General features: G+C 34.9%; 1 protein-coding gene and 1 pseudogene across 5 annotated transcripts in view; both read left to right on the top strand.

The window, feature by feature from the left end:
• Nucleotides 1-342: 342 nt before the first annotated feature.
• Nucleotides 343-27843, top strand: part of TERB2 (telomere repeat binding bouquet formation protein 2) — a 53160-nt gene continuing 25659 nt past the window's right edge. The window contains exons 1-7 of one of the 4 annotated variants that reach the window (XM_081292336.1): nucleotides 343-423; nucleotides 529-610; nucleotides 1476-1615; nucleotides 4096-4157; nucleotides 6887-6960; nucleotides 11752-11840; nucleotides 13463-13854. In XM_081292336.1, the coding sequence (XP_081148462.1) occupies nucleotides 360-423; nucleotides 529-610; nucleotides 1476-1615; nucleotides 4096-4157; nucleotides 6887-6960; nucleotides 11752-11840; nucleotides 13463-13605 (654 nt within the window). In that variant the 5' untranslated portion in view covers nucleotides 343-359 and the 3' untranslated portion in view covers nucleotides 13606-13854. Of the gene's footprint in view, nucleotides 445-528; nucleotides 611-1475; nucleotides 1616-4095; nucleotides 4158-6886; nucleotides 6961-11751; nucleotides 11841-13462; nucleotides 13855-27843 lie in introns of those variants that run through there. The other 3 variants (XM_081292335.1, XM_081292334.1, XM_081292337.1) reach the window with 3 other exon arrangements.
• Nucleotides 20529-22824, top strand: LOC308647145 (heat shock protein HSP 90-alpha-like; annotated as a pseudogene). The gene has a single exon. The product of its transcript is annotated as a heat shock protein HSP 90-alpha-like (transcript).

Here is a 27843-nt window from a genome sequence, read left to right as displayed (position 1 = left end):
TGGCTTTTTTTTTTTTAAAGTCTTCTTCATCTTTTGAGATACAAAGTGAAACACTTATAAATGAGATGATAAAATGAGTTTTGCTTCAGAATAATACTGGATGCCGCAGAACTTGAGCCGTTACCTGTAAGAAGCGCAATACTTGATCAACACTTAAGTGTTTAAAACTTACCACTGCAACCTTCCGCCCCCTCGCGTACCTCAGCGGTCGGGTACTGAACCTCCCGGCGGCGCTCACCTCAGGCCTGTCCCGCCCTTTTCTCTTGGGAACCAATCATCGAGCTCATCTTGGGACCTGGGACCAATCAGCGATCTCAGCTCCGGGCCCTTCCCCAGGTCCTCGAGGGGGAGGCAGCGCCATGTTTCAAGGGCAGAGCGGTTGGTTTTGCAGTAGCGTCTGCCGAGAGCTGAGGCAGTTCTGGGGTAGGAAGATGGGTGCAAGAGGTGCTTGAGGCGGGGAGAGGAGCACCTCTGATGCCTCGGTCCTAGCGTGCCTGCTGGGCTTATCCTGTGCTTTTGTCTCCATAGTGGCCGAAGGGGGGACAGTCAGCGACTCGCGGGCCGCAGACTTCTTGTTCAGCTGTGACGCCTCGCACCCAGACACCCTGAGGTACCTGAGAGCCGCCTGGCAGTGCCTCTTGTCACGACGAGCCCAGAGTCAGGGATGGAAGTTGCAGCCGGCTAATAAATATCTATGATAGAGGGAGACTGGAAACAGTTTTAGATGTAACTGTTTTTCATCCTCAAGGACCTTGTCTTTGGAGGTCTCTGATTACCTGGCCCATTTGCCTGGACCGGACTGTCACAATAGCTTTCCAAGAGCTTCCTTTGCCTGGAATCTGTCCTCCAAAATCTCCTTTCGCGTTGCTCCCACATTATGTTTGTAAAGCAGAGATCTGCTCACGGGCCTCCCCACTTCTATTCCTCTTCTCCCTTCCTGATTACCTACAGATTTAGATTTTTGGCTAGAGCCCACCTTGTTTATTTCCCAGTTTCTCCCTCATTCCTTCCATAAGTCCAGTCTAAGGTGTCACTGTGCCTTCGTGTTTGTCATTCTTTTTTCTCTAATGCCCTTCCTCTTCTTTCCACCTTTTTACAGATCTAGGAAGGATGTTGCTTTCTATATGTGAAGGCTTCCCTGACTGCCTGCCCACACCCTATCTCTTAACTTAGTTCTTTACAGCAAAGACTATGGGTAAAATTTGCAGGCTGCTGGCTCTCAATCCACTGTTTATGTCCCGTTAAACAGTATCATCTGAGGTCAAGTTTCTAAATTTATATAATAATTGATGACTTCTCTAAAGCTGAGATTTGTCTAGATGTAGGTCCCCAAATAAGCAATATGCCATGTTTTTCTTCTTTGTCAGGAGGAAAAAAAAATGTAAGTCAGTCTTCTATTGTTTTATTATTTTTTTGAAAGGTTGAATACATTCTCGTTTATTTATAATCTAAGTGATTTCCTTTCTTTCTCTTAGAATATATGAAAGCCTTGATTACATAGAAGATAATGCTACAGTTTTTCATGCCTACTATCTCTCTGCAGTAGCCAATGCTGAAATTAAAAACTCGGTGGCTTTAGGTCATTTCATTCTTCCTCCTTCATGTCTACAAAAAGGTTAGCAAAGATCCTTCAATCAATCTCTGTTAGCCAAATCCAGCCAATTCCTGCTAGACAGCCAAATTCAATTTACCTTTTTTCTCAGACATTTTTGTTTCGTATCACATAATATAAATGGAAAAACCGTGGACTTCAGATGAGATTGCCATGAGTATCTATCCTGGCTTCATTTATCATTCATACATTCACTGAGCAACTTCTGTATGCCAGGTTCCAATGCAGAAACAGGGATTCGGTGGTGAATAAGGCAGATACAGATCTTGTTCTTAAACACTCATTGACTAGAATTCAACGTTTATTAGTTTTGTGATCCTTGGCAAGTTATTAAATTTTTCCCAAGTTGTTTTAAGGATAAAATGAGATAATTTATTAAGGTATATGATGTGGTGAGCATTTAATATTGTCTTCTTTGCTAGTTTTGAATCTTTTCATTATGTTTCTGAATTTTTAAAAGATTTGTTATGAAAATAAACTTATATGTTTGTATTTTTTTATGCTTTCTTTATGCTTTTGTTTCAACACATTTTTATTTCAACACATTTATTTCAACAACCCTTTGATGTAGGAATGGCAAATAAATAAAGTATTTCTGAAATGTTTTCTTTCAGGTTGCCCTGCTTGGAACACCCTTTCTTTTTTGAGTTAACTAGGTCTTGCATTATTGCCAACTCTTGACTTACATATTACCCAGTAGATATGTGTCTATCTCTGGAAAGACAAATTGAAAGCTGTTTGCAAATTCCCACTGTGGACAGTATTAAAATAAAAGCAGGATGGGGTTGTAGCTCAATGGAAGAGCCTTGCCTAATACCTGTGAGGCACTGGGTTTGATCTTCAGAACCACTTAAAAAAATAAAGTTATTATGTCTATGTACAACTAAAAATATTAAAAAACAAAAGCAAAACAAATTTTAAAAGTTCAGACATTTTCATAGAAGAGCATTTAGAAATTCTAAAGATTGGCTTCTTCTATACTTGCTGTCCTACTTAGACCTAATTATAACTTATATTCCCAAATCTTACAAATGGTTATACAAATAATGACTAAATAGATTTATTCAAAAACTATCTGTATCAATTAGTGAATACCCAATAAAGAATTTATATTGTACAATAACTGTCTAACCTGATATAAAATTATCACTTCTATTCTGTCTTTGAAATTAGCATCTTATATTAACATGTTCTTAAATTTTTAAAGATGTGTTTTTAAAAAAATTCTACTAAAAAAATAAAAAAGTATACATATTTATCTACTTAGAAAGAGTATGGTCTATTGGAAGTGTGAGATGTGAATGTGAACCATATGTGAATTTTAAGTATTTTAGTAGCCACATTAAAAAGAAAAATAAATAGGTGAAATTAATTTTAAGAATATATTTATATTTATATGTATTTACTTTTTTAAGAGTATATTTTATTTAGCCTAACATCCAAAATGTTGAGGTCTCAATATATAATCAATATAAAATTATTGACATAATTTATTCTTTTTTTGATCCTTCAAAAATTTGATCTTCAAAATCCAATGTTACTTTATACTTACAGGACATCTCAATTTGTAGTAGTCCTACATGTTAAATACTCAGTTCCTATATTTAGCAAGTTGCTACCATACTGGACAGCAAATATCTACCTTTTTGTTCTCTAGTGGGCTACTTTGGAAACTTTTGAGACTTACTGAAATTATTGAGATTATTGAGGATGATGACACAGTCCTTTGACATACCAAGTATTTTAAATTTCTGCCTATTAGATATATATTTAATCTTTTCCTTTAATAAATTAATTCTTGAGAATCTCTGCTCTACAAACTCCACAGTTTTATAATTTTTTTTTAGAGAGAGTATTTTTCAATATTTAGTTTGTAGTTTTCAGCGGACACAACATCTTTGTTTTTTGTATGTGGTGCTGAGGATTGAACCCGGGCTGCACGCATGCCAGGCAAGCGCGCTACTGCTTGAGCCACATCCCCAGCCCCACAATTTTATACTTTTAATTTTGATTAGACAATCATCCTCTTTAATAACATTTGACCTAATAGAGATACTAACATCTAATGAACAAATATATTCCAGTAGAAAAAAACAAAAAAAACTACAACAATGATTCTCAAAATGCATTGAAATCATTTGGGGAGTTTGTTAGAAATGAAAATTTCTGAGCTGCCCCTTAATGATCTGATTCAGTATGAATCACAATGTGAGTATTTTAGGTGAGTTTGATACCAGTGAAATAAGGCTGACCTAAAAAATTTCAGACTTCATGCAAAATTCAGAAGTTACTTTTTTAAAAAATATTTATTTATTTTAGCTGTAGTTGAACACAACATCTTTATCTATTTATGTTTATGTGGTGCTGAGGATCGAACCCATAGCCTTGCATGTTCAAGGCAAGTGCTCTACTGCTAAACCTCAACGACAGCCCCCAGAAGTAACTTTAAAAAAATAGTATTGGACTTGTTTTTCTCACCACAGAAATAAGAAGAAAAATTGGTAGTTTTATTTGGGAACAAGACCAGGATTTTTTGATAGAAAAGGTAAGAGTACATTAAAGTAGTTGATTAGAATCTGCAGTATCAAAATTTTCTTAAAGCAGTGTAATTTTAAAAATGCTTACTTGTGATATGTTAGCACTTATGAGCCAGATTAAGGAATTTAAAGGATTTAATTTCATTGAATATTATGTGGTTTGACTTTTTTATAATAGCACATTGTTAAAATTGAGGTATTTTGTAAAAATAAAACTATTAACATAAGAAGTTTGAAAATTTTCTTCAATCAGTAATATAACAATACAGATGCATGGTATTTTTACCAGTTCCTCACTGCTGGTATCAATTCTGATTTATTAATTGCTGTGTTGTATCATTTGTTGAATGTTTTGAATACCACTCTTCAATAACTGTGCATAATACTGCTTTTTAGTTTTTGCCATCCTGCCTCAAATTTACCTTTTGACTTCAAAATCTTTATGCAGTTGCTAACTTTGGATAATTTGAGCATCGAAAAGAATAATGACAATAATAAATTATGATACATTAAATAAAAAAGAATCCTTTAGTCCATAATGATACTCCAAAAGCAGAAAAAGAAAAAAGACAAAAGGAAGACAAGGGAGGAACAAAGGAAGGAAAGAAATGCTGGGATAAGGAACATTTTCATTACAGAATAATAATAGCATTATCTGGAAGATACCTTATCAAGTTCAGCATCACCAATATTGGAATAACTCTCATTATGTTCAGTCTGGTGTGATTTAAGTATTCAGTATTAGTTGTGTAGCATTCTTGTTCAAAGCATTTAATCTGAATCTAATTCAGGGTTAATCAGACAAATCCAGAATATGGATTATATACTATGAGTCAACTAACTGACCTGGACTCTTTACACAGTCATAAAAAACCAAAAAAGGCAAGAAGACTGTTCTAGATTGATCCAACAACCAAATGTGATATTTAAACCTCAATTGGCTTTTGTATTTAAAAATTTTTTAAAAATTTTAATATGATGACAGAATGCATTACAATTCATATTACACATATAAAGCACAACTTTTCATATCTCTGGTTCTACACAAAGTAGAGTCACATCCTTCATGTCTTCATACGTGTACTTAGGGTGGATTTTGTGTTTTTGAAAACAACAACAGGAAGGTTGTAAAAGGCATCTTGAGAGCAACTGGAAAAATTTATTGATGGACTAAATAATAAATAATATCAAATTAATATTAATTTTCTTAAGTATGATAATATTGCAAAGATAAATAATGCATTTTTAAAGAAAATTAATGTTAGGTACTGAGGAATGTAAATGTCACAATTTCTACCAATTTTTATCCAATGGTCCAGCTAAAATATAAAAAAGAGAGGGTACTCAGTGTGGCAAAAATCTAAGTCTAAATGAAAGGTATGTAGTATTTATTATACTATTTTTAAAGTTTTTGGTAAGTTAAAATTTTTTCACAATAAAAAGTTAGGAATAAAATCTTTATAATTTGCCCAAAGCCAAGTGATTGACTTATATATTTCATATTCCTTTTATTAATTTTTTTCCTCAAACTGTCATCATCTGAAAATAATAGTTCTTTCAGTTTCTTTGGCTAGGAAGTAATAGTATGTTGTACTAAAGATGAAAATACCCAATCTTTGACTTTTTTCCAAGAAAATGAATGAAGATGGAATGGTTATTATTGGACAAAGTATTGAGTAACAGATTCATAGAGCTTAAAATAACCTTAAAGATCATTAATTGTTTAGTTTTACAAATAAGAAAACTTATTACAAATAAAAAAAAACTTACTGCAAATAAGAAAACAGAAAGAAAAGACCTGTTTTAGTTCACATAACCATATGTTAGCAAAGTGGAACCAAATTTCTTAGCTTCAACCCAATCCAATGTTTTTACAGCTAAAAACAGTATAACATGCTTCATTGGCTGTTGACTAGAAATTATATTATTATAAAGGATTTTGTCAATTCTTTGAAATTTTGATCAATTTTGCCAATTAAAATGATTAAAACAGAGAACATATAAGTAAACTGTACTTTATCAAATGGGAACAACAAGGATAAGTCTGGAAAGTAATTTGGGGAATAGTAGTATTGTTTGGAGTAGATATCTGACCTAAATATAGAAATTTCCTAATGACATATCAGGTAAATACACTATGTAATAGATATCAGTACCTGAGTCACTTTCACAAAATCTTTTGGAAAACCTTAGTATAATTTTAGTTCTTTTACAACTCTAAAGCTGACTACTGTCACTTCTACATAGAAACATATTTGTTCAGCATTCTTATTTTTGATTTATAGTTTACAGGAAGTCCAGGATTAAGTCAAGATTTTAAGAAAAATTAAATTAGTAACACTTTTCTTTCTTTATTACTAAAAAGTAATATGATCATATTAGAGAAAATTTTAAAAATTTAAAAATAGAATAACATTATTCTCACTCATTTACTCACTTAATAAATTATAACTGGTATTTTAAAAGTTCTGGTTTCCTTATATCTTAAAAATATGTCATATAGTTGTATACATGTGTGTAAAAAATTTTGTGTTTCTCCAACAAACTAGATTGAATGGACCTAAAGTATAAATATTTTATGACTCTTGAAATATATATATATGTACATATATATGTGTGTGTATTCAACAGTGAGATATATATATATATATTTACTTTTTTTCTTTTTTTAAAAAAAGTATTGATTGGATCATTGGTCTGCTAATTTTAAAAATGTGATTTCTTTTGCTATCTGCAGCCTGAGGAAATAGCATCAAATAAAATAAAAATCAGTGAACTAGCAACAGAGAACAAAAAAGAATTATCCAAAAGGTATTGAATTTATATACTTCACTGATACTCAATTCAATCTTTGAGCAGTAATTGTGTTTCTATTTCATTTAATTTTCACAGTCTTCCTATGAAATTGATATTGTCATTATTATCATTCCTATTTACAGAAAATTAGATAATTTTCCCAAAGTTTTAAGTGGGGTAGAAGCAAGATTTGCACTGGGTCAGCTTAATTCCAGAGCACCTATGTTTAGCTACTCTGCTGTACTATTCTTGCAGAAAGGAAACAAATATTTTATGAAAGTTATAATAACATTTTCATTAATATTACTTTTTAGTTAGTAGGGATTGAACCCCGGGCCTCATATATGTTAGGTAGGTGATCTAAGCTATTTCCCCAGCAATTTTTATATTTTATATTGAGATAGGGTCTTCCTAAATTGCTCAGATTGACCTTGAACTTGGATTCACCCACCTCAGCTGTTTTAGCCTTCCTATTTTAGCTGAGATTACAAGCATGCACCACCACATCCAGCAGTTACATTATTATTTAAATAAAAATACACTAAATATTAGCAGTACTTTGAAAGCTGTGAGTGATTTCCCTCCCTTCTTTCCAAATTGTTTATAATGTGGTGACTTCAACTTAAGAAATCAAATTTAAAAAGACAATCAAACATAGACTTACCAAATCTAGTACAAATCTGAGAGGCTCCATCAATGCAGAGCTTATTCATAATCTAGTCCTAATTCAATATTTTCCAATTCTGTGGTTTTCAAATACTCATGGGGAATATTATTTATTAAAAATCTGGTATTTTACTGCTGAAATAAAAATGATCAAATAGTAGTTTCTTTACATGAAACTTAATGGCTTAATTTATATATTTTTTCAATTTTAAGTTTTCTTCCCATTAATGTTAATTTTCTTAATATGCAGATAAGTCTTATAAATCTGGGGAAAATATGTTCAATCCAATAACAAAAATTTAAAAAGGATATCAATTATGAATTATTATGAATTATGAATTATTATGAATTAGGTTGTTGTCTGCCTAGAGCCTTTTCTTTGTGAAACCACCAGAGGGTGCAGTATGAACATAAATAAAATATACCCTGAGCCTACCTATGAAGCCTTTATTTTATTGGAATACTATTAATGATATTGAACACTTACTAAATGAGTAAACTCTTATTTAACACTGATAAATACAAGATACTGGTGAGCTAAGCAGGTCACAGAATTTTATTTGATTCTCACAACTTTATGAGAGAGATAAATACTATCAGCCTCATTTAAAACTGAGAAAATGGTTTCAGAGCTAATTTCTCCTGTTTCATTCAAGGAGTGGAATTGAATGTAAGACCAAGTCTAGCTGATCCAGAGTCCATACTCTTAACCACTATGCTATTTTCCCTTCCCCAAATGTTTCCCAAATCTGAAACTTGCATAAGCTTTTATTTATTGTTTGTTTTTAGTTGTTTTGTTATTATAAATGTAATGCATATAATTTGTCAAAATAGGAAATATGGAAAAGAATAAAGAAAATTTGAATTACAATCAGTGCCACCATTCACCTTTCTTGCCAATTTTATACAAATATACGTAGTTTTAATAGAGTTGAGGTCATTCTGCATAGGTAGTTTGACTCTTGATTTTACGTTTAGTATTCTACAGGCAGCTCCCATGTTGAAAATACTTATTGATATTATGATTTATAATGGATGAATATGATATTTCATATTGCTTAACCATCTTTTTGTTAATTTATTTTAATTATTCACAATTTGTCTCTTTTATGACAACTTCACAAACATCTTTTGAAAATAAATCTTGCTATATCTATTTGTATACTACAAATATATATATAATTATTTGTAAATTAAAATAAAGCTAAAATAAATTTTGCTTTACTTTTTATGATTTTCTTATTATAAATTCTCAGATATGAAATTTATGATATAGAGATATGAAAATAGATAGATAGATAGATAAATAGATAGATAGTTACTGGGGATTTAACTTAGGAGTGCTTTACTCTACTGAGCCATGTCCCCATCCCTTTTTATTTTATTTGACACAGGGTCTCAACTAAGTTGCTGAGGCTGGCCTTGAACTTGTGATCTCCTGCCTCAGCCTCCCAAGTTGCTTGGATTGCAGGCATGCACCAGCATGCCTGGCTGAGATATAATTATTTTTAAAGACCATGATGAATATTGCCAGTTGCTTCCCACAAAAGTACAAATTTAAACTATTACCATTGTAGTCTCACCACATCTTTACCAGTATTGAGTATCAATAAGAAGCCTTGTGCTAATTTAATAGATGAAAAATGTCATCTTGTTTTAATTCACATCTTTCTTTGATTGCTAATTGGTTTGAACCTCTTCACGTTTGTTTTTTAGCATTTTGAATTTCCTTTTCTGTGGCTTATTTTTAAACTTTCTCCATTTTTCTAGTGAGGATCTTATTGTTTTTCTTATCAACTTGTCTTTTAGAATAGCTATATTATTCTTTTGTCAATTTGATAAATTGTATCTTCGGTTTGTTGACTTGCGCTTTTTTGGAGATGCTCATTTTTAGTTTCTACGTCATTAATCACTATTCCTATCTTCTTCTGTTGCTTCTGTATTCAGAAAAGCCTTTCCAATTCAGAGATCAAATAGGTTTTAAATTCTGCAGATATTTATTTTGGTGTATAGTATGAGGTGAAGATCTAATTTTATTTTTGTTTTGCAAATAAAATTTCCTCCAGTTGTGATCTTCCTGTCTCAGCTGTCTCTTGAATAGCTGATATTATAGGCATGAGCTACCAGGTCTGGCCTCCTCCAGTTTTTTAAAAAATAAATCTCTTTCCTACTTATGTGTGATTTCCCTTTGTCATTTTTTATATATATGAAGAACTATTTTATTTATTTATTTTATATTATTGGGGTGTTGGGAATTGAACCCAGGCCCTTACATATACTAGGCAAGTGCTTTACCATTGAGTTACACCCTCCACCATGAAGATCTATATTTAAACTATGTGTTTTATTCCATTAATACAATAGGTGCTAAATTAGATAACTTTATTTATGTATTTTAATACTTTACAAAGTCTTAAAACCAAAACTCATTACTCCTTAAAAAAATAATTTCCTTAGTTATGTGCATTTACTTATTATTACTCTTTTTCTTTTTTTGGATGATATATTTACATGGTTTGAAATCCAAGATATGTAAAAAGGGGTACTAGAAAAATATACCGAGTACTAGAGAAGCAATCAATATTATCATATATATTTATATATATGTGTGTGTGTATATATATATATATAAATTAGCAAATTCATCTAAATTTCTTTCTTTTTTCCTTTTTTTCTCTGCAAACACTATTTTGCACCTTGTATTCTTTTTCACTCACAAAGTATCTTGGAGGTGATTTCATATTACAGCATGAAAAGCTTTTTCACTTTGTACAGTGTAATAATTCATTATATGATTTCACCATAGTTAACTAGTCTTCTATTTTAATAGACTTCTAGGTAATTTCTAATCTGCTATTAAAAACAGTGTTTTGGCACGGTTTGTAGTCATTTTGCATGTATCTGTAGGATAGTTTCTTAGAAGAAAAATTACTAGGTCAAAAGGCATGTACATTTGTATCTTTGATAATTCTTATCAAAGTGCCTTGAATAGAAGTTAAACCAATTTACATTTCTACTTTTGTATACAAAGAAGGTTTAGTCTCAGACTTTTCTGAGAACACAATTTTGTTTTATTTGAAGGATCTCATCTAAGTGATACATGGTTTCCATTGGAAGAACTTAAGTGAAATCTAAATTTTTTAAAAATTGAAAATAATACTTTTAATATAGTTTTATACTTTTAGGAAATAAATTTAATTAATAAAGTTAGGGATAACTCCATTTATTAATTATTCTTAATTATTAAGGTTTTAATTTTCCTACTATTTATTATCTATTGGATATATGTAGTCTAAGTATGATAAATGCTGTTATTTGTATAGTTAGCAAATAGGATATTTGCTGGTGTATACCAGTAGTCCCAGAAGTTTGGAAGACTGAGGCAGGAGGATCACTTGATTCCAAAAGTTTAAGGTTCGACTGGGTGATATAGTCATACCTCATCTCAAAAAAAAAAAAAAAAAGATATTTCAGTTGAAAACATTTCAGCTTTTATAAAATTAAAATAAGGGGTTGGGATTGTGGCTCAGTGGTAGAGTGTTTGCCTAGCATGTGTGAGGCACTGGGTTTGATCCTTAGTACCACATAAAAATAAATAAATAAAATAAAGGTATTGTGTCCATCACAAGTAAAAAAAAAATTCTAAAAATTTAAAAACCTAATTATACAACACGACCACATAAACATGATTTAATTTTTTTTTTTTTTTGGTACTGAGAATTGAACCCAGGGGTGCTTAATCACTGAGCCATGTCCATAGCCCTCCCCATCTTTTTAAATATTTTATTTAGAGACAGGGTCTCGCTGAGTTGCTTAGGCCCTCAGCCTCCTGAGCCAGATTTAATTTTTATAAACTGAAAAATCACTTCAAGAATCTTATTGTAGCTTATGGTCTTCCCAGACATTTTTTTAAATTTGGTATTGTAAAGTGTGAAAATACTAGTAAATAGTGTCTATATTATTTGAATGCTGAATAACAAAGGTGCTCTAATCATTTAAAATAGAGTACTGTGTTTTCTTTTGCTGATAGCATAGCTATACATATATTTTTAATTATAAAGAATTATTGAATGATTGTGCTTCAGGGATATATATAAAAATGTCACATATGTATGGCTTACTGTATGTTTCATTTTACAGCACAGAAAAGAATTTTATAAGGACTCCAGTTGTAGAAAAGCAAATGTACTTCCCTCTTCAGAATTATCCAGTGAACAACATGGTAACAGGTGACTTAAAACTTAGAGTAAACCCAGCTAGAAAAGAAACAAGGAAATAGTGTTTAGAATAAAGCTGCTGTTGTACTTCAAATGCCTAATAAGTAAGAGCTCTAAATTATATGTGATAATGGAAGAGACATTGTCTACATATTAAATAAATTAACCTGCAAAATTAATCCAAGGATAGGTCTCATATTTTCTGTGCTAGAACAGTGGTCTCTAGGTAGGGTAAATACAGTCCCAACTTATGCTTGTTTTCAGGCATCAGTTTTGTTTGTTTGTTTGTTTTGTTTTGTTTTGTTTTATTTGTAGTCTGGGGATCAAACCCAGGGCCTGTGCATGTTTGGCATCAGTTTGTATTTTCAAGTGTCCCAGTTTGGAATTTTGTGGAAAACCCCAATAATAATTTTCTTTCAGGGTCTGATGAAACCTAGGCCCCTTTCTTTATCATGCTTGTGTGTAGGCATGTGTGTATGTATGCTTGCACACATACACACTACAAACTTTACACAAAATTTAAGGAGATTCATAGATGCCCAGAAGTCTATTTAGAGATCACTCAGTCTCCTACCTGAGTGTTCCACAAAAAGAAAAGTCAGCTAAGAAGTTGAACTTGAGAAGGTGATGAGAGGATAGAACTAACGGAACCAGTTGAAAAGTGGCCACTGGTATTTGGATGGTCTTGAGTGAGGCAGATATTTTCTTCCACATTTTTAATTGGTGCATTAGAGGTAGATATTTGTATACTTTTATCTGGGCAGTATTCAGTGAGGTTACTGATGGCTATTTTAAAACAGCAATTTCATATGATTGGATTCATAGTTAACTTATTAACTACAAATTTCTTATTTAAAACAATTAAAATAGGTATAGATATAGGTATCCTATTGAGCTAGATGGTAGTGTTTTTTAAAATTCAATTATACCAGATTTTTTTTCACTTTTTAAGTGTTTACTTTTAAGTTAGATTTCAATTTTAGTATAAATCATAAAATTTGCATCACACATAAAATATAATCATTCAAATAGTAAGCGATTGCTATCAAGTTTTTGCTATCGAGTCCTTAAGCTCTTTCCATTTGGGCTGGATTTCTTTTTTTGTTTTTTTATTTTGATAGTAATATCTTTTTCAGATTATTATGACATCAAATTGCTCACACCCATAACTTTTCTTGACTGAGCAATAATGTCAATTTCCCATTAAATTTTCACAAAGACTGTTGTCAGTGTTAGCAGTGCAGGAAAAGTTGTCTGTTCTAATAGGGAAGATATGCTGTTTGTGCTGTTGGTAGCTAGTTAAATAGATAGTTCTAAGTGACTATCCTTTAATCCGTTATTCCCAGTTATTTTGCTTTAAATGTTGCAGTCCCAACATGACACTGTTACTAGTCAAAGTGATTTATCAAGTATCTATGTTTTAAAGGATAGTAGTAGGTTGGGGTGGGGGAACTATGTTCCTGATAATGATCAGATTTTGTGGAGAATCTTCTCACTGGTATTATTTCTTCCTTTTAGTTCTTTCATCAAGTCACTTTTTAAAAATTATAACTTTAATAAATCAAAGACAATGGAAAGCATAAAGTATGATAAGATTTCAAATGCAAGTTTATATGTATTTTCTTATTTTGTAGGTTATATATCAATTGATGCTATGAAGAAATTCCTTGGGGAGTTACATGACTTCATTCCTGGAAGCTCAGGATATTTGGCATATCATGTTCAAAATGAAATTAACATGTCTGCTATAAAAAACAAATTGAAGAGGAAGATTTGAGTTAAAATTTCTCTTGTATACTGGGTATTTATTTTCTATAAAATATTGCCAAAGATGTGCATAATTTAAATGCTGCCCCTTAGGTCTGAAGGATGGGGAAATGGGGATGAGTTCTTCTCTTTCTCAACATGTGTCTTTAGGAACTCCGGAATCCTTTTGATGCTGTGTGACATTTGGGTTGAATTTTTCCCTAGATTGTGTATGTTCACAAATTGAATTCACAGTTGTTATGGAGTGGTTGTTATTGAAACACACTTCTTCATAAGAAGCTTTCTCTCTCTCTCTCTCTCTCTATCTCTCTATCTCTCTCATATATATATATATATATATATATATATATATATATATATATATATAATGTCCTTTTAATTTTAACATTTTATTATATTTTTTTCTAGGTTCAATACTGTGAATGCTAAGTTTTATGACTCTGATTCTGATTATATTTATTTTTTCATGAACTAATATTCTAATTCATTCTTATGTGTGAATGGCTTCTGATAATAAATATATCAAAAGTGCATTAATACAGGCTATAAGTATTACATCATCTGAGATGATCCTGCAAGGTACCTTAAAACCACTGTTATGGAAAGGACGGTAGACAACTTCAAGTCCAACTCCTTTACTATTTTTTTTTTAATGACAAAATGAAGACCTTGAGAAGGTTATCTTACCAGGGTGACTAAATGTGGGGGGGACTCACCCAAACTGGAACACGACTTTCTTAATTTTCCAGGCTAGTGCTTCCCACTCTTCTGCATGGCATGTGCTGTAGCCTCTGTGTCAGGTATTTCTGTGTTGTTTTGTTTTTTGAGATACAATCACTCTGTATTGCCCAGGCTAGCCTGGAACTTCTGGGCTTAAGTAATCCTTCTGACTCAGTCTTCCAAGTAACTGAGACTGCAGGTGTGTACTACCACATTAGCTTCTCTGTGTCTTTTAAGTAAGTATTGAAATGTAGTGATAACAAGAATTTTTACTGACAGGATCATGCTATGACTCAAATTTCAAGATGCAAAATTCTAACACCACTATAGGCATCAAATTTGAGATTTTTTTCCCATTTGGTAACGTTTCCTTATTTATATTCACATCTATGGCTGAGTCCTTCTGAACTTGTAAATTTAAAATAACCACACTAAATCTTCTTTTTCTAAAACATATTAAACATTATCTCTCTTGAACAATCTTAAGTCACATTCTGTTGATTATTTCTTACACAGAAATCAAGCTTGAGTCTAGATTTTAAATTAATTAGTAAGAGGATTACATAAATTTATACCAAGTTGTGTGCATTGGGATTTCTTGGAAGAGAGTAGTAAGTATTTTCCCAACATATGCATGTGCTAATATAGTTAATAAAAACCTAAAACAAAGCAGAAGTGTTTCCCAAATAAAAGTGATTAATTTTTAGAGGTATATAGAAAAGCCAAATACAACATATATTCTTGAAATACTGATAGAAGGAATAAAATTAGTTGACATACCTTTCAGGAAGTGAAAAAGCAGTATGATTTTTATTGTTGCTTATATAAACTCTTTATTTGCCCCAGTATATCTGATGAATGTTGCCTCTGGCTCCTATCCATTTTTATTTCAGAACTCAAGACACATCTTGCAGATATGTCTTCTCTAATGCTTTCAACTATTATTCATAGTTATCTCTTATACTGTTTAAGTACTGTTAATTACCTAGCATGTAGTTTTCATTTCATCTTAGTTCTTTCATCCTTTGTGAACAGATTTTCTTTGTATCTTTTGATAGGATTTTATGCAATTAGGTAAGTTATGAGTGATTGGCCAAGTCTGCTAATTATTTCTTTTTAAATTTTAATTTGTTATATATGACAACAGAATGCATTAAAATTCATATTACACATATAGAGCACAGTTTTTCCATATCTCTGGTTATACACAAAGTAGAGTCACATTCTTCATGTCTTTATACATGTACTTAGGGTAATGATGACCATCGCATTCCAGTGTCTTTCCCACCTCTATGCCTCCTCCTTTCCCCTCCCTCCCCTTTCCCCCTTTGCTCTATCTAAGAGTTCATTTAACCCTCCTACCACCACCACCACCACCCCCAGCATATTATGAATCAGCATCCTTAAATCTGAGAAAACATTCAGCATTTGGTTTTTGGGGATTGGCTAATTTCACTTAGCATTATATTCTTCAGCTCCATCCATTTACCTGCAAATGCCATGGTTTTATTCTCTTTTAATGCTGAATAATATTCCATTGTGTATATATACCACATTTTCTTTATCCATTCATCTACTGAAGGGCATCTAGGTTGGTTCCACAGTTTAGCTATTGTGAATTGTGTTGCTATAAACATAGATATGGCTGTGTCTCTGTAGTATACTGTTTTAAGTCCTGTGGGTATAGACTAAGGAGTGGGATAGCTGGGTCAAATGGTGGTTCCATTCCCAGTTTTCCAAGGATTCTCCATACTTCTTTCCAGATTGGCTGCACCATTTTGCAGTCCCACCTGCAATGTATGAGTGTGCCTTTTCCTCCACATCCTCGCCAACACTTATTGTTGTTTGTATTCTTAATAGCTGCCATTCTGACTGGAGTGAGATGAAATCTTAGTTTTTATTAGCATTTCTCTAATTGCTAGAGATGTTGAATATTTTTTCATATATTTGTTGATTGATTGTATATCTTCTTCTGAGAAGTGTCTGTTCAGTTCCTTGGCCCATTTATTGATTTGGTTATTTGTTTTTTTTGGTGTTAAGATTTTTGAGTTCTTTATATATTCTAGAGATTAGTGCTCTATCTGAAGTGTGTGTGGTAAGAATTTGTTCCCAATTAGTAGGCTCTCTGTTCACCTCACTGATTGTTTCTTTTGCTGAGGTTTCTTTTGTTTCTTTAGTTTGAATCCATCCCATTTATTGATTCTTGATATTAATTCATGCTCTATAGAAATCTTATAAAGAAGTCAGGGCCTAATTCAACATGATGGAGATTTGGGCCTACTTTTTCTACTAATAGATACAGTGTCTCTGATTTAATTCCTAGATCTTGAGTTAAGTTTTGTGCATGGTGAGAGATAGAGATTTAATTTCATTTTGTTCTGATGGATGTTGCCTCTGGCTCATGGATTTCCACTTTTCTCAGTACCATTTGTTGAAGAGGCTATCTTTTCTCCAATGTACATTTTTGGCGCCTTTGTCAAATATAAGATAACTGTAATTATGTGGGTTAGTCTCTGTGTTCTGTATTCTGTACCATTGTTCTACAAGTCTATTTTGGTGCCAATATTATGTTGTTTTTGTTACTATTGCTCTGTAGTATAGTTTAAGTTCTGGTATAGTGGGAATCTTGCTAAGGATTGCTTTAGCTACTCTGGGTCTCTTGTTTTTCCAGATGAATTTCATGACTACTTTTTCTATTTCTATGAGGAATACCATTGGGATTTTGATTGGAATTGCATTAAATCTGTATAGTGCTTTTGGTAGAATGATCATTTTGACAATATTAATTCTGCCTATCCAAGAGCAAGGTAGATCTTTCTATCTTCTAAGATCTTTATTAATTTCTTTCTTTAGCATTCTGTAGTTTTCATTGTACAGGTCTTTCACCTCTTTTCTTTTTTTTTTTAAATATTTTTAGTTGTAGATGGACACAATATCTTTAATTTTTATTTATTTATTTTTATGTAGTGCTGAGGATTGAACCCAGGGCCTCATGAGTGTGAGGCAGGAGAGATACCACTGAGCCACAACCCCAGCGCCAAAGCTTGCATTCTTTTTTTTTTTTTTAATTTTTTTAAATTGTAGTTGGACACAATACCTTAATTTTATTTATTTATTTTTATGTGGTGCTGAGGCTTGAACCCAGGGCCTCACACATCTAGGCAAGTGCTTTACCACTCAGCCACAACCCCAGCCCATCACCTCTTTTCTTAAGTTGATTCCCAAGTGTTTTACTTTTTTGGTGCTATTGTAAATGAGGTAGTATTTCCTTGTTTTCATTTCAGAGGATTTGTCACTGATAATGCAGAAATGCCTTTGATTTATGGATGTTGATTTTGTATCTTGCTACTCTGCTGAATTCATTTACTAGTTCTAAAAGTTTTCTGGTGGAATTTTTTGGGTCTTCTAGGTATAGAATCATATCGTCAGCAAATAGTGCTAATTTGAGTTCTTTGTTACCTGTCCTTATCCCTTTAATTTCTTTCATCTGTCTAATTGCTCTGGCCAGTGTTTCAAGAACTGTGTTAAGTAGAAGTGGTAAGAGAGGGCATCCCTGTATTGTTCCAGTTTTTAGAGGGAATGCTTTTAATTTGTCTCCATTTAGAATGATGTTGGCTTGGGGCTTAGCATAGATAAATTTTATCATGTTGAGATATGTTCCTGTTATCCCTAGTTTTTCTAATGTTTTGAATAAAAAGGAGTGCTGTATTTTGTCAAATGCTTTTTCTGTGTCTATTGAGATGATAATATGATTCTTATCTTTGAGTCTATTGATGTCATGAATTACATTTATTGGTTTCCGTATGTTGAACCAACCTTGCATCCCTGGAATGAACCCCACTTGATTGTGGTGTTCTATCTTTTTGATATGTTTTTGTATTCAATTTGCCAGAAATTTATCGAGAATATTTGTATCTATGTTCATTAGAGATATTGGTCTGAAGTTTTCTTTTCTTTTTTTTTTTTATGTGTCTTTGCCTGGTTTTGGAATCAGGGTGATATTGACCTCATAGAATTAGTTTGGAAGTGCTCCCTCTTTTTTCTATTTCCTGAAATAAATTGAAGAATATTGGTATTAGTTCTTCTTTAAAAATCTTGTAGGACTTAGCTGTGTATCCATCTGGTCCTGGGCTTTTCTTGGTTGGTAGGCTTCTGATAGCATATTCTATTTCATCACTTGAAATAGATCTGTTTACATTGTGTGTGTCATCCTGATTTAAGCTGTGCAAATCATATGACTCTAGAAATTTGCCAATGCCTTTGATATTTTCTATTTTATTGGAGTACATGTTTTCAAAATAATTTTTAATTATCTTCTGTATTTCTATGTTGTGATATTTCCTTTTTCATTACGTTAGTAATTTGAGTTTTCTCTCTCCTTCTCTTTGTTAGCATAGCTAAGGGTCTGTCAATTTAATTTTTTTTTCAAAAAAAAACAACTTTTTGTTTTTTCAATTTTTTCAATTGTTTCTTTTTTTATTTCATTGATTTCAGCTCTAATTCTAATTATTTGCTGTCTTCTGCTGCTTTTGGTGTTGATTTGTTCTTCTTTTTCTAGGGCTTTGGGATATAATGTTAGGTCATTTATTTGTTGACTTTTTCTCCTTTTAAGGAATGAACTCCATGCAATGAACTTTCCTCTTAGTGCTGTCTTCTTAGTATCCCAGAGATTTCGATATTTTGTGTCAGTGTTCTCATTTATCTCTAAGAATTTTTCAATCTCCTCCTTGATATCTTCTGCAACCCATTGTTCATTCAATAGCATATTATTTAGTCTCCAGGTGTTGGAGTAGCTTTTATTTCTTATTTTATCATTGATTTCTAAGTTCATCCTATTATGATCTGATAGTATCTCTACTTTTTTTTATTTGCTAAGAGTTGCTTTATGGCATAATATGTGATCTATTTTAGAGAAAAAAGTGTGCTTCTAAGAAGAAAGTATATTCTCTCATTGAAGGATGAAATATTCTATATATGTTAGTTAAGTCTAAGTTATTGATTATATTATTGAGTTCTATAGTTTCTTTGTTCAGCTTTTGTTTGGAAGATCTATCCAGTGGTGAAAGAGGTGTGTTAAAGTTACCCAAAATTATTGTGTTGTGGTCTACTTGACTCTTGAACTTGAGAAGAGTTTGTTTGATGAATGTAGATGCTCCATTGTTTGGGGCATATATATTTATAATTGTTAAGTCTTGTTGGTGTATGGTTCCCTTGAGCAGTATGTAGTGTCCTTCTTTATCCCTTTTGATTAACTTTAGCTTGAAGTCTACTTTATTTGATATAAGGATGGAAACCCCTGCTTGATTTTGCGGTCTATATTAGTGCTATGATTTTTCCCAACCTTTCACCTTAGGTCTATGTATGTCTTTTGCTATGAGATGAGTCTCTTGGAGGCAGCATATTGTTGGGTCTTTTTAAATTTTTGATCCAATCTGCTAGTTTATGTCTTTTAATTGGTGAGTTTAGGCCATTAACATTCAGGGTTATTCAGAATAGCTAAAGCAATTCTAAGCAGGAAGTGTGAATCAGGCGGTATAGCGATACCAGATTTCAAACTATATTACAGAGCAATAGTGACAAAAACAGCATGGTACTGGTACCAAAACAGGCGGGTGGACCAATGGTATAGAATAGAGGACACAGAGACTAATCCACAAAGTTACAACTATCTTATATTTGATAAAGGGGCTAAAAGCATGCAATGGAGAAAGGATAGCATCTTCAACAAATGGTGTTGGGAAGACTGGAAATCCATATGCAACAAAATGAAACTGAATCCCCTTCTCTCGCCATGCACAAAAGTTAACTCAAAATGGGATCAAGGATCTAGGGATTAAACCAGAGATTCTGCGTCTAATAGAAGAAAAAGTAGGCCCTAATCTCCATCATGTGGGGCTAGGCCTCAACTTCCTTAATAAGATGCCTATAGCACAAGAATTAAAACCAAGAATCAACACATGGGACAGATTCAAACTAAAAGGTTTTTTGTCAGCAAAAGAAATAATATGTGAGGTGAATAGGGAGCCTACATCCTAGGAACAAATTTTTACACCTCACACATCAGATAGAGCTCTAATCTCAGAGAGTTTAGTAAGATAAGCATCAAAAAAGCCCCACAAATAATCCAATCAATAAATGGGCCAAAGACCTGAACAGACACTTCTCAGAAGAGGATATATAGAGTTGCTTCAGCGTCCTGGTGCTGCTGCCGCGGAGCCCAGTGCGGTTGTCCAGCCAAGATGCCGGAGGAGACACAGACACAAGACCAGCCCATGGAGGAGGAGGAGGTGGAGACCTTCGCCTTCCAGGCGGAGATTGCCCAGTTGATGTCGCTGATCATCAACACTTTCTACTCGAACAAAGAGATCTTCCTGCGGGAGCTGATTTCCAACTTGTCGGATGCCCTGGACAAAATCAGATACGAAAGCCTGACGGATCCCAGTAAGCTAGACTCCGGGAAGGAGCTGCATATTAACCTCATTCCAAACAAACAAGATCGAACCCTCACGATCGTGGATACTGGAATTGGAATGACCAAGGCCGACCTGATCAATAACCTTGGTACCATCGCCAAGTCTGGGACCAAAGCGTTCATGGAGGCTTTGCAGGCTGGCGCAGACATCTCCATGATTGGCCAGTTCGGTGTTGGTTTTTATTCTGCGTATTTGGTTGCCGAGAAAGTGACTGTGATCACCAAGCACAACGATGATGAGCAGTATGCCTGGGAGTCCTCGGCAGGGGGCTCCTTCACCGTCAGGACTGATACAGGAGAACCAATGGGTCGTGGGACAAAGGTCATCCTGCATTTGAAAGAAGACCAAACTGAGTACTTGGAGGAAAGAAGAATAAAGGAGATTGTGAAGAAACATTCCCAATTTATTGGCTATCCCATTACTCTTTTTGTGGAGAAGGAACGTGATAAAGAAGTCAGTGATGATGAGGCTGAAGAAAAAGAAGATAAAGAGGAGGAAAAAGAAAAAGAAGAAAAAGAGCCTGACGACAAACCTGAAATTGAAGATGTTGGTTCTGATGAAGAGGAAGAAGAAAAGAAGGATGGTGACAAGAAGAAGAAGAAGAAAATTAAGGAGAAGTACATCAATCATGAAGAACTCAACAAAACAAAGCCCATTTGGACCAGAAATCCTGATGATATCACTAACGAAGAGTACGGAGAGTTTTATAAGAGCTTGACCAATGATTGGGAAGATCACTTGGCAGTGAAGCATTTTTCAGTTGAAGGACAGTTGGAATTCAGAGCTCTTCTTTTTGTCCCAAGACGTGCTCCTTTTGACCTCTTTGAAAACAGAAAGAAAAAGAACAACATTAAGTTGTACGTATGCAGAGTATTCATCATGGATAACTGTGAGGAGCTAATCCCTGAATATCTGAATTTCATTAGAGGAGTGGTGGATTCTGAGGATCTTCCTCTAAACATTTCCCGTGAAATGCTGCAACAGAGCAAAATTTTGAAAGTCATTAGAAAGAATTTGGTCAAAAAATGCTTAGAACTCTTCACTGAACTGGCAGAAGATAAAGAGAACTACAAAAAATTCTATGAGCAGTTCTCTAAAAATATAAAGCTTGGAATACACGAAGACTCTCAAAATCGAAAGAAGCTTTCAGAGCTGTTACGATACTACACCTCTGCTTCTGGGGATGAGATGGTTTCTCTCAAGGACTATTGCACCAGAATGAAGGAAAACCAGAAACACATCTACTACATCACAGGTGAGACCAAGGACCAGGTAGCTAACTCTGCCTTTGTGGAGCGTCTTCGGAAGCATGGTTTGGAAGTGATCTACATGATTGAGCCCATCGATGAGTACTGTGTCCAACAGCTGAAGGAATTTGAGGGGAAGACTTTAGTGTCTGTCACCAAAGAGGGCTTGGAGCTTCCAAGAGATGGAGAAGAAGAAACAGGAAGAGAAAAAGACAAAGTTTGAAAACCTCTGCAAGATCATGAAGGACATCTTGGAGAAAAAGGTTGAAAAGGTGGTTGTGTCAAACCGATTGGTGACCTCTCCATGCTGTATCGTCACAAGCACATACGGCTGGACAGCAAACATGGAAAGAATCATGAAAGCTCAAGCTCTCAGAGATAACTCTACAATGGGCTACATGGCAGCAAAGAAACACCTGGAGATAAATCCTGACCACTCCATTATTGAGACCTTGAGGCAAAAGGCAGAGGCTGACAAGAATGATAAGTCTGTGAAAGATCTGGTCATCTTGCTGTACGAAACTGCTCTCCTGTCTTCTGGCTTCAGTTTGGAAGATCCCCAGACCCATGCTAACAGGATCTACAGGATGATCAAACTTGGTCTAGGTATTGATGAGGATGATCCCACTGCTGACAACACCAGTGCTGCTGTAACAGAAGAGATGCCACCCCTGGAAGGAGATGATGACACATCACGCATGGAAGAAGTAGACTAAGTTTCTGAAGAACCACTCATATGTGTGTCCCCCACTTCACCTTCATTCCTGATACCTTTTCAAGGATTTTGTTCTTTGTTTTTGTTAATATTTATTAAAATGTGTATGGCATAACGATATCTACTTAAAGGGGAGATAAGATTTCTTTGTACTTTTAAGTGATATACTGTGATACTTTAGGCACTAAAGCAGAGCTAGTAATGCTTTTTCTAGTTTCACATTGGCTTATTTTAACAGGTTGAGATGTTTGTTCTAAGACATGTAACCTAACTTTGTAGTCTAAAGGGTTTCACTACCAAGTTGTATCCCTTAGTAGACTAGACCAAATCTTTTGTCCCCGAAGTGTTCCAGGATAGACCTTGATGTTTAAAAGAAAGATATTTGTTAAAATGGCTTGAGTTTCATCTCATTAGGATCCCCCATAGTTACCCACTGTGCATGTACTAGTCCTCTAGAACCAAGTATGTGAAACAGACAACTGGCTGGGAGGAACTCTACAGGGCTTGTTTTCCAAAGAAGAGTATTTCAAGAAACAAAGCTTAAACCTCCCTTAGGTGTGTTACAAAACTGTTCAAAAAGTAAGTCAGTGAGGCTTGTGAATGGAAATATGTAGTGCCCAAGTCAACATTCTGCTTTAAACAGTAATAAATGCAGATAAGTTAAAAAAAAAAAGAAGAGGATATATAATCAATCAACAAATACACGAAAAAATGCTCATCATCTCTAGCAATCAGAGAAATGCAAATTAAAACTACGATACCATCTCACACCAGTAAGAGTGGCAGCCATTATGAAGACAGACAACAAGTGCTGGTGAGGATGGCGGGGGGTGGGGTGGGGGGGGGAGGTACACTCATACACTGCTGGTGGGACTACAAATTGGTGCAGCCAATTTGGAAAGCAGTATGGAGATTCCTTGGAAAACTGGGAATGGAACCACCATTTGACCCAGCTATTCCTCTTCTAGGACTGTACCCAAAGGACCTAAAGGAAGGTTTTTATTTCATCATCAAATCTAAAGCTTAATTTTGCTGGATATAAGATTCTTGGTTAACATCCATTTTCTTTGAGAGCTTGATATATGTTGTTCCATGATCTCCTGGCTTTGAGGGTCTGGGTTGAAAAATCTGAGATATGGATTGGTCTTCCCCTATATGTGATCTGATTCCTGTCTCTTTCAGCTTTTAAGATTCTATCCTTATTCTGTATACTAGGCATTTTCATTATAATGTACCTTGGTGTAGATCTGTTGTAATTTTGTACATTTGGTGTCCTGTAAGCCTCTTGTATTTGATTTTACAATTCATTCTTCATGCTTGGGAAATTTTCTGATATTATCTCATTGAAGAGATTGTTCAGGGCTGGGGATGTGGCTCAAGCGGTAGCGCGCTCGCCTGGCATGCGTGCGGCCCGGATTCGATCCTCAGCACCACATACAAATGAAGATGTTGTGTCCACCAAATACTAAAAAATAAATATTAAAAAAATTCTCTCTCTCCCTCTCTCTCACTCTTTAAAAAAAAAAAAGAGAGATTGTTCATTCCTTTGCTTTGAAACTCTGTGCCTTCCTCTATCCCAATAACTCTTAGATTTGGTCTTTTGATGCTGTCTCATAATTCTTGGATGTTCTGTTCACGATTTCTTACTATCTTCACTGTGTGGTCAACTTTATTTTCTAGATTGTATACTTTGTCTTCATTATCTGACGTTCTTCCTTCCAAGTGTTCTAGTCTGTTGGTTATGCTTTCTACTGAGTCTTTTATTTGGTTTATTGTTTCCTTCATTTCAAGGATTTCTGACTGTTTTTATTTTTTCAGAGTCTATCTCTTTCTTGAAGTAATCTTTTGTTACCTGTTTTTGCTCTCTTATCTCTTTGTTGGAGTGATCAATTTTTGCCTCTATTTGCTCATTTAGGTCATTCTTTAATTTACAGATCATTTTAATTATGAACCTTCTGAACTCCTTCTCTGACATTTCATCAACTTCACTGTCCATGGGTTCTGTTATTGTAGTATCCTGGTTTGTTTGAGGCACTTTCCTCTCTTGTTTTTTCATGGTGTCTCTGTGTTTGCCTTTCTTTCAGTATAGATCTGAGATATTACAGATTCTACCCTATGTTCTTATAGTGCCCCCACAGATTGTCTGTGCCTCACCTTGATGTTGGGCTTCCAGGCCCTACTGGTGTCCCTCAGTGTATGCTACTGCAACTATAGGTGGTGGTGGCAATAGCTAAGATAACTCAAGATAATAGTGGAGGTTCCCCAAGATGGATGCAACATCTTACAGAGTTGGGGCTGAAAGGTTGGGCCTTACACTGTCTTTGGGATGCCTGCTCTGAGATGCAGCTGCTTCTAGGCCCTGTCTGTTGTCAAAAAGTATAGGGGCTACTGCATGGGGAAGGCTATGGTGATGTCTGTAGTGTCCCAAGATGGAAGTGGGTTAGGTTTGGGCTCCCAGGTGGGGTGGGGGGGGTGGTGGCAGACTGGTACCTACCCTGGGCCTGGGTCCTGAGTATGTTGGTGTGGGTGGATCTGGGATGAACCTGAGCCTCTGCTAGTATTTCTGGATATGTGTTTTCTTTTTTCCCATGGTGCTAGAACCCCTCATTTCTACCCAATTGCATAGTACCTAGAATAAAGACCATATTCTCAGTCTCATTTGAAATTAAGTATGGCTGTAACATGATATTCTGTCCAACAGATATATAGCAGAAATGACTTTGGGGAACTTTTCTTAAAGATAGATAGCACCTATACTTTGTCCCCCTTTCCTTCCACTCTCACTCTTTCTGTCCTCTTGCAGCTTGTTACCTGTAATGGGGTTGCAATAGTTACGGCTTTGAACCATAAAAACAAAAACTATTCTCTAGGGTTGGTAAAGCAATGACTGAAAAGAAGTCTGAGGTCCCAAGGACATTCTGGAGAAATCTGCCATCCCAGCCCTAGTTGCCTACACTTACAATTTGATGTGAATTTATTTTATGTCAATTACTGCCAAACTAACCATTACAGAAGCCTAAGAGTAGACTACTGAGCTTGTTTAATGAGAGAGAATTGTGTGGAAGATGCCAGTTATTTGCATCTGTAAAGTATTGATCAGCTTATTACCTTGAAGTCATGTATGTTACCTTAGTGACAGTACATCTTTGTCAGATTTATAGCAGCTTTACTAAAAAATCGTTCTTTAAAATGGACTGCTTGGTCATGGGGGTAAACTTCCCAGCATTCGTGATCAAAAGATTTAGAAATGGGAGGAGAGCTTTGGAAAAGATAATTTGCTTTTCTGTTCACAATATGATTACAGAGGACAAGAAACAAATGCTATGTTTGATGGAGAGAAACAACCATTTGGTTAAAACCTCACAGCTGGCTTTCCCCGCCAGGAACTTGAAATTGACCTGTTCCCTCCCCAACGTGATATTCTACTTCACGCACTTGTGTCCTCAGTGAAAGTGGTGATGTTACAGAGCAAGGGTCACCATGGAGCCAAGGCGACTGAGAAGGTCCTCCATTACTGGTTCTTGAGATTTTGCTGGAAAGATTTCAGACATGTTGCTCAGAGTAGCAGGCCTGAATTTATTATAAGGGATATAAAAAAGGAAATAGGGGGATGCTCTTAAGGAAGAGAGAGCCCTCTCAGAGAGGGAAAAGATAGTGCACTCCTTCCCTCCAGTTTTATTGAGGGTTTTAGTGAAGTTTCCAGGGTCCTTTCCAGACCCCCCTCTTGACTTTTGACTGACAGCAGGATTGCATCAGACTTCCAAGTACCTATTTGTGCATAGTAAAGGTCTAAGGCAACTCTGGGTCACTTTGACCCATATAGACTGGTCCTAATTGGAACTTATTTACAGATTTTATGGTTAGGAGGAATTATCTGTAGCCACCCTGAGTTCTGGAATCCTGTCTGTCACAAAAATCTCCCATTTCAGGATAACTTGGCAGGGAGGACCCTTTCAGGCCCATATTTCTCCAACAGATAACAGACTATTTGCTGATGAATGAAGCATATGGTATTGACTTAAGCTGGGCAGGGCTCAGGTAAATTTCTTTTCAAGAGAAAGCATGTAGGGGTTGCACAGTAGGTCCAATTTATAGAATCAGTCCCTTAACATCATGTTACCACCACTCACTCACATCTGTCTCCTACCTTTCATTGACAGTCCTTTTTTTTTTTTTTTTTTTTGTACTGGAGACTTAACCCAGGGACATTTAACCACTGAGTCACATCCCCACCCCCCACCCCCATTTTTTTTTTAAGTTTTAGACAGAATATTGCTAAGTTGTTTAGGGCCATGCTAAGTTGTTGAGGCTTGTCTTGAACTTTCTATCCTCCTGTCTCAGCCTCCCACGTTGCTGGGATTACAGGCATGCACCACCATGCCCAGTGATAGTCCTTACTTTTCGAAGAGACCTGTAATTGAACTGGAGTCTCATCAACTTGAGCAAATATTCCTGTAATAATGTGGGGACAGTTTGTTTCCTTGGCTGTCAGTCTCCCTGGAGGTAAGTAGCTCATTTGATAAAGAGGAGGAAATGTTGTTACCAAGAGGCTCCCTGGTCAGCAAGGGCCTGGACAGATAGCTTACCCTGGCTTTCACAATAGCAGAGACTGCATGAGACTTCCCAGTTTTAGCATCTTTAAAGTATTTGAATCCCTGAGTGGGAGCTGGAGGAGGGCATATGCCAACAATAGGATCTGAGACTGGAAAGGGGATGCTCAGAATAGTCCTGCCCCAGGCTCAGGACAGCCTAGTACTCACATGGGATGTGGTCTTTTAGGTCCCAAGAATGCCTCTGACACAAAACAGGAAGTGATGAGACTAGAGCATATCAAAATAAACAGAGGCCAGGGCTGGGCTCTATGTAGCTCAGAGGTAGAATGCTTGCTGGAGGCCCTATGTTTGATCAGCACTGAAATCAATCAATCAGTCAAACAGAAATGAAGTGTGCTCAGTTATTTAGCAGAATACAAAATTGAAAATAACCTCAATGCTTAATAATAAATGGAGTGACACCTTAAATTGTATTTCATCAATTTAATGGAATAACTATATTATGATATAACTTGCATACCATACAATTCACCTATTAAA

The sequence above is a fragment of the Spermophilus citellus genome (assembly GCF_964194105.1).
Source record: "Spermophilus citellus genome assembly, chromosome: 4".
NCBI classification, from domain to species: domain Eukaryota; kingdom Metazoa; phylum Chordata; class Mammalia; order Rodentia; family Sciuridae; genus Spermophilus; species Spermophilus citellus.
The sequence above is the reverse complement of the archived record's forward strand: the minus strand, read 5'-3'. Positions and strand labels throughout refer to the sequence as shown.